The 13,643-nt window shown below is 54.5% G+C and overlaps 1 protein-coding gene across 1 annotated transcript in view; it reads right to left on the reverse strand.

Moving 5' to 3' along the window:
- Window positions 1-13,643, reverse strand: part of LOC132318653 (hydrocephalus-inducing protein homolog) — a 147,800-nt gene that overhangs the window by 31,860 nt on the left and 102,297 nt on the right. The window contains exons 28-43 of the mRNA XM_059826626.1: window positions 13,403-13,533; window positions 12,520-12,653; window positions 11,488-11,624; window positions 10,500-10,627; window positions 10,192-10,383; window positions 9,648-9,797; window positions 8,262-8,501; window positions 7,813-7,981; window positions 7,059-7,250; window positions 6,052-6,222; window positions 5,237-5,410; window positions 3,872-4,080; window positions 3,256-3,408; window positions 2,768-2,951; window positions 2,148-2,289; window positions 156-321 (exon numbers count right to left, since the gene is read on the reverse strand). Of these exons, the coding sequence (XP_059682609.1) occupies window positions 156-321; window positions 2,148-2,289; window positions 2,768-2,951; window positions 3,256-3,408; window positions 3,872-4,080; window positions 5,237-5,410; window positions 6,052-6,222; window positions 7,059-7,250; window positions 7,813-7,981; window positions 8,262-8,501; window positions 9,648-9,797; window positions 10,192-10,383; window positions 10,500-10,627; window positions 11,488-11,624; window positions 12,520-12,653; window positions 13,403-13,533 (2,672 nt within the window). The remainder of the gene's footprint in view (window positions 1-155; window positions 322-2,147; window positions 2,290-2,767; window positions 2,952-3,255; window positions 3,409-3,871; window positions 4,081-5,236; window positions 5,411-6,051; window positions 6,223-7,058; window positions 7,251-7,812; window positions 7,982-8,261; window positions 8,502-9,647; window positions 9,798-10,191; window positions 10,384-10,499; window positions 10,628-11,487; window positions 11,625-12,519; window positions 12,654-13,402; window positions 13,534-13,643) is intronic.

Consider the following 13,643-nt stretch of genomic DNA (forward strand, 5'->3'; position numbering starts at 1 on the left):
ACCGGCTGTTGTTTCCCAGCACAGCCCCACGTGTTACTCATGGCCAGGTAGTCGTTCCCAGTGCTGCTTGTGACTGCTGGCTTCTGGGGGAATGGTGCAACTCAGCGGGAAGGTCCCCAGGGCTTTTACTCATCTCTATAAACACAACCACCCACCTGTCTGACTCCAGGCTGGCTTTTCTTCCCCAAAGCACTATTTGTGTCTTTGCCAAGCTCTCTCTTGCTCCGCCTGGACTTCTTCTTCAGCTCTTCTTCCTCCTTCAAGCGTTCTAGCTCCCGCCGGTGCTTTTCCTCCAGCTCTTGAGCCATCCGCTCCATCTCCCTTCAGCAAGCCAAAGAGAAAACATCTCTGAGAGTCACCACCAGAAATCTGGGCTCACCGCAATCCCAGCTGGTCCTGCACTTCAGCCATTGACCCTGAGGCCAAGCAGAACCATTAGACCATCTCCATGGACCTCCCTCAACCTGGGGAGGCTGGGAACATCCAAAGTGAGGAAAGGTGGGAGACGACCTCCAGGACCAGCCAAATCTAGCCTTTGCTGTCATAAAGCCTAAATTGCCCTGCTTCTCCAATAAGGTCTACCTGGACACCTCCAGCACACTGCCGAAGACTGATCCACCATCGCTCCGTACTGACGCCTGAAGTCCTCTCTTGATTTCCCGGTGTATAACAGCTCACAAATCACTAACACCTACTTATCCCTGCACCAATACTTCCTTGGCTTAGCCAGCCCTTCTCCCTGGGCATATCCTGCTCCTTAGGGAGAATAATCACATCCATCAGAAAGCAAAGGCTGCAGGAACTGCCCTCCTGCAAAGCAGGCTCTGAACAAGCAGGTTTCCTGCTGGAACCCAGTCGTGAATCATGGAAAACTTGTGCTATTGTGCTGGTTTTGGCTGGGACAGAGTTAATTTTCTCCATAGTAGCTAGTACGGGGCTGAGTTTTGGATTTGTGCTGAAAACAGTGTTGGTAATACAAAAATGTTTTAGTTATTGCTGAGCAGTGCTTACACAGCATCAAGGCCTTTTCCGCTCCTCACACCACCCCACCAGCGAGTAGGCTGGGGGTGAACAAGAAGTTGGGAGGGGACACAGCCGGGACAGCTGACCCCAACTGACCAAAGGGATATTCCAGACCATAGGACGTCATGCTCAGTGTATAAACTAGGGGGAAAGCTGGCCGGGAACCGCTGCTTGGGGACGGGCTGGGCATCGGTCGGAGCGTGGTGAGCAACTGTTTTCATTTGCATCACTTGTCTTTCTTGTTTGGTTTGGATTTTTTGTTGTTGCTGTTATTTTCTTTTTTATTACAATTTTTATTATTATCATTATTTCATTTCTTTTCACTTACTAAACCGTTCTTATCTCAACCCACGAGCTTTCTTTTACTTTTCCGATCCTCTACCCCACTGCCCCCACAGGGGGGCAGTGAGCGAGCAGCTGGGTGGTGCTTAGTTGCCAGCTGGACTTAAACCACGACAACTGTCTGTCCTGGAAATCACAATTTGAAGCAGCCCTAGTGACCTCCTCCCAGGGAAACAAACTTCAGCCTGGGCTGAAAGAAGTGCTGAAACATGTGTTTGCTTTAAGCAAAGCCCTCCTCGAGTTTCAGGCGGGGATTAATACAGGCTTACACCTATCCTATGCATCCTCCTGAACACGCTGCTCTGCTGGATGGGAGCTTCTCCCAGGCTCACCTGCTGCTGCTGCAGCTGAAGGTGAGCCTAAGGACACCAGCTTTTATGGCTGGGGTCACTCAGTATGGAAAACCCTGGGAGATTGGCATTGCGAGGACTTCACCTGCGAAAGGACTGGTATCTAAACCAAGCCAGCACAGCTGCGCCTCACGCCAACCCCCAGTGTTGAAGAAGGGGGATGAAGAAGATGAGAATCAAAATAATTAACTTGGAGACACTTAGAAGTGCAGTGGCAAGGCAAGCAGAGAGCCCAGCTCCCTGCGTCTCACCAGAGGAAGCTCCTTCCTCTGTTGGGAACCAGGGAGGTGGTACTGGCCATCCTTGTGCCCCTTGTAATAGACACTTTTGGCCTTTGCTCTGTAACCCCTCTGAGCTCAACCAGGGTCTCCAGAGCAGGGAAACCCTTCAGGGACACTGTCCTGGGGAGTTACCCATGGAAGGCTTACAGACCTCTTCTTCCTCTCACGCTGGACTTGTCGTATATTGTTATTAAACTGAGCTTTCTGCTCCTCAGAGAGGGCATCATACTCTTCCTCATCCATCTCCCAGAGACGTGCTTTCTCTCTCCTGGCAGCTTCTTCCCGCTCCCGTCCTTCAGCACAGACCAGAGGAGAAACCATTAGCGACCTCAAGCAGAGCTTGCTGTTCTGGGTGGGCTGCGAGGATTCACAGCTCTGCCCCGGCCCAGACTATCATTGGGCCAGGAGATACTGGGGAGCTCATATCCCAGCTCCAAAATTCAGATAATCCCCCAAACTGTCGCCGGTCAGCGAGTTCTCGTCCCTTGCTTGGCTCACGTGCACCAGCGGCGTGGGCAGCGGGCCGGTGCTTAGTTATTGAGCCACACACTTGGGCACAAGCTTTAACGTTAGAGACCAAGATAAGTTTTACAGCCTCAGCTCTGATGTATTTTAAGCAACGGGGCGCTGAGCACTGGCTACACTGAGGCAGAATGAGGAAGGATTAAGAAAAACATTTCTGACAGGCTCTGCTGGTAACCCAGATACACATGGATAAGGTTGAGGGCTTGAGAGAGAGGATTTGAGAGGTATGGAGGTGAAGAGTCTCACCTTCTTGCTCTCTTGCGGCTGTCTCCCTGGCTTTCAAAGAAGAATAATCCTGGAACAAGTTCACAAAATAGATAGAAGGCCGATTTCTGACAGCTTTGAGCAGGCAGAGGAGAGCAGACGCCGTGTTGCGTGCAAAGAGGGTCTCCAGGCCATCAAACACCACTCCCTGGTAGCAGTCACTCAACTGTGAATCAAATCGAGAAGGAAGAGAGTCAGCTATCACACGCATTGGACTCTCAGCTAGTCAAACCCCAAGGTCAAAGGACACCAGCCATCATTGTTCCAAGCGCATCAGCTCAGACCAGCTCTGATCTTCCCCCGTGCTCTGCCAACTTATGGCATCCGCAGCTTCACCCAGGGATCCCTGCACGAAGCCCAGGACTCTTCCAACAGCAGATATAAATCTCCTCCTCTCCAAATTGTACCTCTCTGTGTCTCGCTGCCTGTCTCTGTAGCAGGGACATTTCATCTGCCTCCATCCCACATACCTGCAGCCTGTCAGAGAGGATGGCCACCAGCAGGTCCTCGGGCAGCACACAGCTCATAAAGCCTGTCTCTCCCGTCGTGCTGCCACTGATGCTCAGCCATCGCTGCGCAGGAATGCACGGAGAGGGCGAGATGAGATTAGAACTGGATGAGCCCTGCAACATTGAGCACCACGAGAAAAATCAGCCACTTTGGAACCCCCTAAACAATTCCAGCTGCTGGGCTTGGAGTTGGGCTCTCTCAGTAACGGGAGACCAGAACAAAACTGCAGACCAGCAGCTCCAGGGGACAACCCTGGGGGTCACATCCCTCGGCCAGCAGAGACCCAAGCTTGCAAGCCCCTGGCACAGCATCCCACAGCTCTGCCCGCTGCCTGCAGCCACGTTAGTCGGGACTGCACTTTGCCAACAAACCGTAAGACCCAGTAGAGTTTTTCTACTGGTGCACAGGGTTTCGTTCCCACCTTGAGCCATCCCCAGCCTGCCCAGCTGGCTCTCTGCGCTATGCAGCCCAGCACCAGGCTCTGGGTGACACGGAGGCCCCACTGTAAGCGGCCTCTTCACTTCTCAAAGGCAACTGGAAGCTCCCAGGCATTAACCAGTGCAGATCACACTTCACCTGGGAGCCTGTTGGATCTCTTGGATGCTGCTTCTGGGATTGGGATGTGTGGCTATCCGTCTTCCTCTTGTCCACTGCGGCACTCGCCTGGCCTCGGGAACTGACGGAATGCAGGCTGGCTTTGTCCCCAGAGCTGGACTGGCTCATGTCCGAGCTGTGCTTGGCCTCGGCGCTGGACGGCAGGCTGAGGAAGACATCTGCGTTTTGACCTGCGGAGGGGACAGACGGCTCAGCGGGGCTGCGGACGGCCCTGTGCTTCAGGCACCTTCCACCCCAATGGGCACAGCCCTGCGCCCTCGCAGGGATGCAGCACGCGTCCCCCAGCCTGCCAGGGACTAGCAGCACTGCTTCCCAGAAGCAGCTCCTTCCTTACTTATTAGCACGATAAACCACACCATCAGATACTGGATTTTGAAGCTACAGACTTTTCAATGCACAGCCCTATGTCCCTCCTACCAAACGGAGCAGCGTGCACGCAGGTGATGCCATTTGCACAGTACCTCCCGGGTGGATCAAGCCAAGGATTTGTCCTCCAGGACCATCGTTTCCATACCTCACACCCGTCCTGCATTCTCACACAAAGACCGTAATACGCAGCCTTGCCCTGGCTGCAGTCACCCATCTCCCCTAGAGTTAAATCCTCCGGTGTGGGATACCCCCACCCAGGACCCACACTCTTCTTCCTTCCACCAGCTCCCAACTCAACCAGGTTCAAAGCTGAGTGATGCAAAACTTCCCCCCACCAGAGCCAGGGTCCCCACCTCAGCCTGCAGAGCTCGGGGCATCAACTGCCCAATAAAGTTCCCTAAAAGTCTCCGGTCTCACGTGGAGAACAGCACAACATGCACGAGCTGTGCGACCTGACAGCGTGTGTAGGAAAACTTCTGGAGAAAAGAGCTCATCTGCAGTGTGTCTCTCATCTGAAACTCCCCTGGGAGGTTATTCTTCCCTTCCTCTCATGTTTGTGAAGCCACACTCCAAGTCAGTCCTCTAGTGCTTAATGAGCCGCTTCAGAGGGCTTCTTCCTCGTTAAAGTGGGCAGCAGTTCTACCTGATGGCCATGAGGAGGAAGCTGGATTCAGCTTTGAGGAAATATATAAAAACCCTGAGAAAAATACAGGTGCGCTTCACCGCTCCTAGGAAAAGGAACATGTGCTGTGAAGCCCGGCGGCAGTAAAAGTGTCTCTGAGCCCTTAAAATAGAGATTTTGTTCATAACCTGAGATGCTTTATGAAATGACTTTGCATTTCTACACCCATGTTCCCTAAGAGACCCAAGGGCTGTCAAACTTCTCTGGAGCAAGCAGAAGCGGATGGTCACGGTGGGTTTCCGAAGCGCTGCTCTGGGTTCACTGTTTCTCCTTACCGGCATCCTCCGTCTCCTTGTGGCTCTGCTCGATGGCAGCCCTGATGCACAGCTCCCGGGCACGGAGCCCTGCTGAGCTGCTCCTGTCCGAGATGGCTTCTGTCACCACGGCATCGATGGACAAGCACGCAGCACCGTAATATTTGGACAGGGCGACCGCTGCCGACGTCTTGCCTTGAGAGAGAGGAAGACTGCTTGGTGACACTTGCATATGCCGCATTTTCAGGGACAGGCTCTGGAAAGCCCCCGAATGGGATTTCAAAGTTTCAAGGACAGTCCAAAAGCAAAATGCCACTTTAGGGGAAACCACAAGGGAGGCAGCTTGAGCATGGTTAGAAGTGTTGTCCTCTAGAGCCAGGTGGATCATCTCCACTTCACATTCACCTAAAGACTTCGTCCCTTGTGGCAACCTCAACCCTGGGCCAGGCTTTGGAGCCCTGTCCCACCACCATTCAGACCATTTGCTAGCCTGTGCTGGATGGCGCTGCCTCGGGTAACGTCTGGGCACGGTTTGGGGGTCAGTATGGGCTAGGGACTGCTCCCACAAGGCAACATGGACACTAGGCAACGTGGTCCCAACAAGGCAACGGGGACGTGGCCACCCTGTTTGGGGGAACCAGAGCCTGGCTGTATGGACACAAGATGAGCCACGCCACTTGCGCCGGCGAGGTGAAGGCCTGGGACTGTTTAACGTACCAGCAAAGCTGTGGCTTACCTCGCTTCGCTTCAACTGATCAACCAGGCAGCACGGTCCACCAGGATACTCCTCTCCTGCTTCCCCCACTCCTTGCAGCCAAGGGCTGCAGCTCACGTACCTGTCAGGGGTGCCCCGTGGACGATGACGACAATCCCTCTGCGGTTTCGGGCTGCGCGCCCTTCTGCAGAGATATCGATGCCAAGGTGGCGGGCGATAGCCCTATAGACAGGGCTGTCATCCAGTTCTCCCGCGGCCTCCTTGCTGCTGGCGGTGCTTTGCCGATGCTCTGCTGTGCGGGACCGGGTAGAAAAGTCAGCCTCCTGCCTACCTGTGATGCTGATCATCCTCCCCATCCCCTCAGATCCTGGCAGAGAAGACTCTGCCAAAAACAACGTCACGCCCAGGGTCTCCCCGTCCCCTTCCTTAAGGCTTGTGCAGAGCAGGGTCTGCCCTAGATGCTGGGAGAGGTTCCTGTTCAGAGTATAGTAAACGAGATGGCAGAAAGAGGAAAGAACGAGCATCTGGCAATACCTAAAAGGACTGGGCCAAGTCTCCTTCCCTGGACTGTCAACATGGTCCTCATGGGAGTTTGGTCCCAGGTCCTGCTGAGTAAGGGGGGGACAGGCAGAACTGGGCATATTACACAGTCCCAAGGGAGCTCCTCCATTTGGGAATCAAGCGATTATCCAAAAGCTGGATGCTTTAGGAATATTAGAGCCGCAGATGTGCTGGGCTCTGAATTCACCATAACAGCATTTACAAAGAGTTGCCACCTTTGCCCTTGGAAGGTCAGCCAAAGCCATCTTGGCTTGCAACGTCATATAGGACAGAGAGCGCGCTGCCCTGCCTAGGAAAGGGACCACCGCCATCCTGATCCCAGCAGCTCCTGGGAGAAAAGGCGCTCGTTTGGCAAAGCTGGGCAAAACCTCCCTGGCCTCTCCCTTGTCCCTGCCCCAGACTCTTCTCAGGATCCTACAGACTTCAGATGCAAGAGTGGATTCAGGGCCCACAGGAGCGAAGATGGCACCAGGCTGCAGTGAAGTGATGGAGGTGACGCTGAAGTCCACTACTGAGGCCCTGTTGCCACAACAGACGTAAAATAGGTGAAGGGCTTCGGGTTATTACCTGTCCCGTGTCTTTTGTCTGCACCTTCCTCCTCCTCTTCTCCACATTCAGATTTAAAGACCACCTTGTTGGAGGGGCTTTCATCAAAAATGGTGGAGGGAACGACTGAGCTATGGGATGAGATGGTGTCAACAATCCCAGCAGAGCGCTCTCCTCCTTCATCTGACCGCGTCCGGACGTCTTCAAGGTTTGCTGAGGAGGAAGGACATGGGGAGGGAAGAAGAGGGTGAACATGGCCAGGCAATCTGCTCTTTGCCATTCGCCACTTCGCATGGCCAATTGCAAACGACGGAAAATTTCCCAAGAAGGGAAGCTCCCAAGGCAGAGCTTCCCTGCCCAGGAAAACCTGCCCAGGCTCTCTCTGCCCTCAGGGGAATTTTGAGCTTGTGCTTTTGGTGCTGGGAAGGAGCAAATATCAAATAGCTACTGAAATTAGACCTGGTTCTACCGGCTGAAGAACTCATCCAGCCCTACTCCTTGTGGATGAGGGACACAAGGAGATATCTTGATTATTTCCCCAGTCCATGGCAGGCAGATATGAGCTTGCTTAGGCTGCACTCAGGGCTGGTAGAGGATGCGCATTCCAAGCCCCAGGAATTCCTTTCACCCAGGAATTCCTCCCCCGAGCTGGGGAAGAGGTGGCTGCTAAAAGCATGGACTTTCCGTGGAGAACATGGTCACGGAGAGCTCAGGGGAGGTTGGGCTGGACTCCCTGCTGTGTCCACACTCAGGACAGCCAATGCCAAACCCTCACCATTGTCCTGGCCCGCTGGTTCCCCCGTCTTGGACTGTGCCTGTTCACCCTGCAGTCTCTTCTGGTGCTGGTAGTATTCCAGCACCTCCGGGGGCAGCTTCTCACCCGGGGCACGTGGAGGCAGCAATAAGGTGTTGTGGCAATCGTAGTCCTTCAGCGTCTGCAGGATCTGTGTGCGTAGGGAAGAGAAACCATGTATGGGATGTGTTTCTTGACCTCCATCCCATGAACAGACTCCCCAGCCAACCCATCTTCTCCCTCATTCCTTCCTCCCAACAACACGGACTATCCAAGCCCCCCCACAGCCTGCCAGCCCAGCTGGCTAACCCTGAAATGCCACCAGGCTTTGCCCTGGGGACTGCCTCCGTCTCCCCGGCACAAGCCTGGGAACGCTGGAGCACTGTGGAGCTACGGGATTATGCATGTGGGGACCAGACCTTCCCTCTCACCTGCTCCTCAGCAAGGTACTGCTGGTCGAACTCCAGCGAGTAAAACTCGATGGGGAACTCACAGGGGTTCTTCACTACGACCGTCCCCGCCGCCCCACGGCTGTATGGCAGCACTGCTCCCAGGTCAAGCACCGCGGGGCTGAACTCCAGCTGTGGCTCCAGCCCCTGCCCCGAGACCAGCAGCTGGAGGGGCTGGGTGCGCTGGCAAATGTTAATCTTCATCTCGCTTCTGTAGGACTTCTGAAAAGAGAGAAGTGCAGAAAGCTCCTCCATGAAGTCCCAGGTGACAGGGCCTCAAATTCAACCCTTGCCCCAAGGTCAGGGATGTTACCAGTACCTCTAAGCTGAATGGAAAACAGATATTAACTTATAGCAGGGGCTATGGCACCTGCATGCTGGCTCTGAGGAACTGGGATGAATCCTGGTGTGAAGTGGAACTGCATATTTGGGTATCTATGGATGGATCTAAAATGGACTATCAGATGTTTCCACCTAGTCACGAGGGAGCGCAATGCTCATAAGAAAGGTCCTCGCGGGGGGACTCAGCTCCCACAGGACTCAGGGGCTGCTTCACCTCCTTCTTCAGGGTTATGTTGCCCAGACACAGTCCTGGCACCGCTGCATCAGGCAAACATCAGCTACATGAAGGAGGCAGATGAGCTCTCATGGGCTAGAAATAAGGGTCTTCCTCTATGCTCAGGGCTTGGCTCTGATTAAAGCCAGAGACAAGATGGTTACAGCTCTGCTAGCAATTCAAACATCCCTGGGACGCTTCCTAGGCGTGGAAACACTCATGTCCATACTGTTACACACTGCCAGTTTCCAACTCATGGTGGCCACATGCAAACTACCTCTGGGAGCACTCCGTCCTTTATGCTGACTCCCAAACTACCTGGGAACATGCAGGCAGGCTGGGCCAGAGCCACAGGGACTGCTGGCAGCATACCACTACAGGTGACTGTCCTGCCATGCCCAGAAAGGGGTCTGGTGGCTGTTTTGTCTGCTGGTACCAGCAGCAGGATTAGCCTAGCTCAGCCCTTCCAGGGTTAGTTATCCCCTGCGAGCGTGCCAGCTGCTCTGCACCAGGGTGTTCCTGTCTGCAAACATGCCCATGAAAGGGGGAAGACGAGGGGAAACAGGCAGATTTCCCCCCCATGCACCGAGAGGGAGCTGCACTGCAGTGCCTTGATGCTCTCTGTGCCAGCTCCTCATTGGCATTTCAAAGCCCCTCTCAGAAGAGTGCGCTGCAGGGGAAACTGAGGCACGGTGGTATGGGACTTGCAGAAAGCTCCATGTGCAGATAGACCTCCTCTCGGGCTCCCTGAGCTGGGCTAGTTACCACACTGCCCTGCCACACCTCCTGGGGGTGACACCTGCCAATCTCACCTCTTCCACGGGTGAAAACCTGACTCGCACATTGCATCGCTCTCCCGGAGCCAGGGTTCCAGCCGAGGGCAACACCTTGAAGACACGGGGCTTGGTCTTCCACTCCTGGAACAGCTTCCGACGCACCCTCACCGGCAAATGCTTGTCCCCCTGAGCGCAAAAAAACAATTGTGTGAGGTCTCCTCGGTCTGCGAGGACAGACCCTCGGGTCCTGCAGTGCTCTGAGATACTTTCACGGTGCTGAGAGCACCCGCATCCAAACCAGCCGCAGCCACCACTGCTCTACAGCTGGAGGGAAGACATATAGGCAGGGCAGGCAGATGGGGAGGCACTGCCCTCGGAGGAGGAACGGGGGAAGATGGCAGAGAAGTGAAGCATCAGCTAGTGAACAGGTCCAGGAGAACCAGATTTGCTCGGTACTCTCTAAAGCTTCCTCACACGAGCTGTAGCCCAAGTGCTCAGGCAGCCACAGGGGCAGAAAAGGCAAGAGAGGCAATGAAAACTCAACCAAGAAGTTAGGCGCTACACGTCGTCTGCGCTTTACCTTCTTAACAGGCTCAATCACAGTGATGAACCATTTACAGGGGACCTGGAGCTGGTTGTGGAGCTGCACAGTTTCTTCCCGGCACTGCCCACACTGGACAGCGGAGAACTCCAGTCTCTCCCTGGAGAGGCAGAGGGACGGCACAGTCACGTAGGCACGGAGGCGGACATGAAACGTGGGGCCTTCTGCTACCTAGCAAAGGACAGAGCATCCAGCTGAGAGCCTGAGTGACACCTACTGCTGTCCCCAACCTGCTGCCTGCCCCAAAAGGTGGTGCGGGCAGAGGGAGGTGAGGGACCATGAGGTACCTTGATGGGCAGGAGCACGTCCACCTCTCCCAGGGGCAGGTTGGCACTTTGTGGGTCAAAGCGCACTTCAAACGTCTCAGTCTTGCAGTAGGGCAGGTGCTTCACACGGTCCAGGTCCACGCTGAAACCTTGAACAGAGGAAAATAAAACAGCTGAGACACTCAAGCGACATGAAATGTGTCACAAGCACGTTAAGGCCATACGGGTGTCCTGGCTGGCAGCTCTGTGAAGAAGAGGGCTCTTTGCCTCTCCGGAGAAGCCTGCCACTCTTTCTCCTTTGTCACCGCTCCAGGAGAAAGGCTTTTCACAGCCACAAGCCAAGGTCCGCATGGTAAAAAGGAAACATTAGCTGAGGAACACTGGTAATTCCTTATCAGGCATCCCAGGGAAGGATGCCCAGACCTCTCCAAAGGAGAACTTCCAACTACGATTCCCCCGTGCTGTGGTGCTCCCTGGAAAACAACTTAGAGGAGACACCTGACCAGCCCTCAGACACAGCGAGTCACCGTTTGATGGCACTGCAGCCTTACCTCAAGGCCTGTTTCGGAAGCCTATTTTGATACACCAGAGGACCTCACAGGCTGTTTGCTCAATAAAGGCTGAACAGAAGTGCTGTGACATTATGAACTCTAAACCAAAGCACTTCCAAACCACCAAGGGGCCGTCTGTTTGCAACGCAAACCCACTGCGTGCACAAAAACTCAGATGATGTTCACGGTAGCCAAGAGCAGAAGATGCTGAGAGGTGACCACAGTGATCAGCACATCCAGCCCCTGCAATCACGTGTTAGGGCAGCCACAGGCAGGCCACGTCTCTGGGCACTGCTGGCCAGGAGAACTCAGGCTCCAAAGCACCAAGCAGGGGATACTAAGGAGGACAAAGCTATACAAACAAGCACTCAAAAAACGTCCCCATGTCCAGTGGCTTAAGCCAATCTGTCAGAGACAGCTCCTTCAAGCCCACGTGAAGTCTCCCCAGCACTGGTTACCTGTGTCACACAGGACCCGTCCATCGGCGCAAAAGGTCACGGGGAACTGCCCGGTGTTGGTGATCTTCACAACACGCGTGTGGATGTTCCCGAGAATGACATAGCCAAAGTCCAGGACATACTCGGGCAGCTCAGCTCTGAAAGGAGGAGTAAGGAGAGCCCTTAAACCACAGCCTGGCTATGTTTCCAAGTGGATGGACGATGCAAATAAAATGGATATTTCTGTATTCACTGCTGTAAAAACTCAACTCTAGCCAGTGAAACCCAAGCCTGACCACCTGGTAATAAGTCTTTGGTAAGTCATGGGGAGTCTAGGTCCTAGGTTTTGTCAGCTACCAATGGGACCTTAACAAAAAATTAGGTTGCACTGCTCTGCAACCAGATCTGTCCCCAGAGGAGCACCGGTAAATGCAGTAACCAACACCTCCAAGATTCGTGGGAAGGTCCTTTGCCAGAGCAATCCCACTCAGGAAAACACCTAAACCATCTGTTTTGCAGAGCCTCTTCTTCCTGAACTGGAGCCTACGGTGCCCGTCTCTCATCATGAAGGAGCAAAAGGAAGGACCAAGTTACCTAGGTGAGCCCTGCAGTCCCACCAGCACCCAAGCCACCCGATTTAGGGCTTCTCAAGGGGTTGTCAACCTGTGCCGTTCCCTGCTCTTTTTGTTTAGTGTGAGCTGTTAGTTGGAACAAAGATGCCAGCTTTGAGTTGCCTCTTTCGGAGCTGGTCAGCAGGGATGGTGCCTGGGCTGTCTGGATGGGCTTGGTGGTCTGCACTGGACCCCCTTAGCTCTAAGAACAGAACCCATCATCTGTGGGGAGCTGAGCATCCCCAAAGCTCGGGGTGGCACTATAGAGGTGAGGACACTCAGCTGCTCACAGGGAACACGTAAATCCATCAGGATCAGACCCTTTCTGAAGTCCCCAGCTATTCCCAGCTCTGCAAACACAAAGAGCTCTCAGAAGCAGGGGTGTGCCGCCGGGTGTTACCCTCGGGGTGCCAGGAGATAGGGTACGGGAGTCCCCACTAACTTGAGAAGCCTCCGACGAGCACGCTGGTCAAAGACAGTGTCCTGCGGGGAACCAGAGGCAAGAGCTTTTTGCTGCTCCAGGGCGTGTTCCTCTACCAGCAGCTGCTCCATCTGCATCTGCAGCCAAATGTCAAACTGAGGAAAGCAAAGACAGTGGCTGGTTAGCAAAGGTCCTTCCCAAGGGAGAGGCTTGTCTCTGAAAGAGGATCCCACCCTGCTTTTGTTCAAGGAGGTGATGGGGTCCACCTGTCTCCCTGCTCAGTGTCTCTGAAACCTCCTGCTCTCCTAGCCAGGACCTTATCTGGGGGGAAATGAACTCCAGCATCTTCGCCCATCCGGTCACTGTTATAAAAGCTGATCTGGCCAGACAAACAGACAGACAAGCCAGGAACCTGCCAGCGTTCCAAGTATTTGCCTGCCCCCAGCCACTGCCAAAGCAGCTTGGACAAAAGCTCTCTCCAAAATGGAACCACGACAAAGCTGGTGCCTCTTGGAGACAAACACTGACAGCGCGGTCCCAGGGCACAGTCAGGCTGCTGCTATGAAGCTCTGTAAACCTGGCAGGGCTTGGGGTGTGAGCCACAAACACCCCAGCCATGACCTGCACCTCCATTCACAGAGTACCATAAATTCAATCACATGAGCATGGTCTTCAGGATCTCCCCCTGCGGTAGTCTGGAAGCTGGTGCATCTACAGGAGGGACAGCTACCAGAGGTGGGCAGCCCCCGGGGCAATGCTGAGCTGATGCCTGATCATGGCCAGATGCGGGCAGGGAGGTCCCAAGTGCCAGCAGGGCCCCAGGAAGCCTGCTGCAGGGTGCAAGGGGCCCAAGTGACACGGCGGGAGGGTGGCACATGACAAATGGGGCAGCAGCCGTTCTCACCACGGTGCCCGAGTCGTCCGTGGGTGGCTCCACGGCTGCAGCCTCCACCAGAACAGCTGCTTCATCTCTCTGGCCATCCTTTTTCATCTTCTCTTTCACCTCCCTGAGGATCCTCTCATACTTTTCGTTTCCTGAAGGAAGAAAACATCCACAAATAGAAGGGTGAGCGCAGCACCATTCTCACTTAAGCTGGGAAGTCCCACTCCCCCGATGCTGGGCTCTCCCAGAAACTAACTCCTCG

This window comes from Gavia stellata, chromosome 18, assembly GCF_030936135.1.
Source record: "Gavia stellata isolate bGavSte3 chromosome 18, bGavSte3.hap2, whole genome shotgun sequence".
NCBI lineage: Eukaryota > Metazoa > Chordata > Aves > Gaviiformes > Gaviidae > Gavia > Gavia stellata.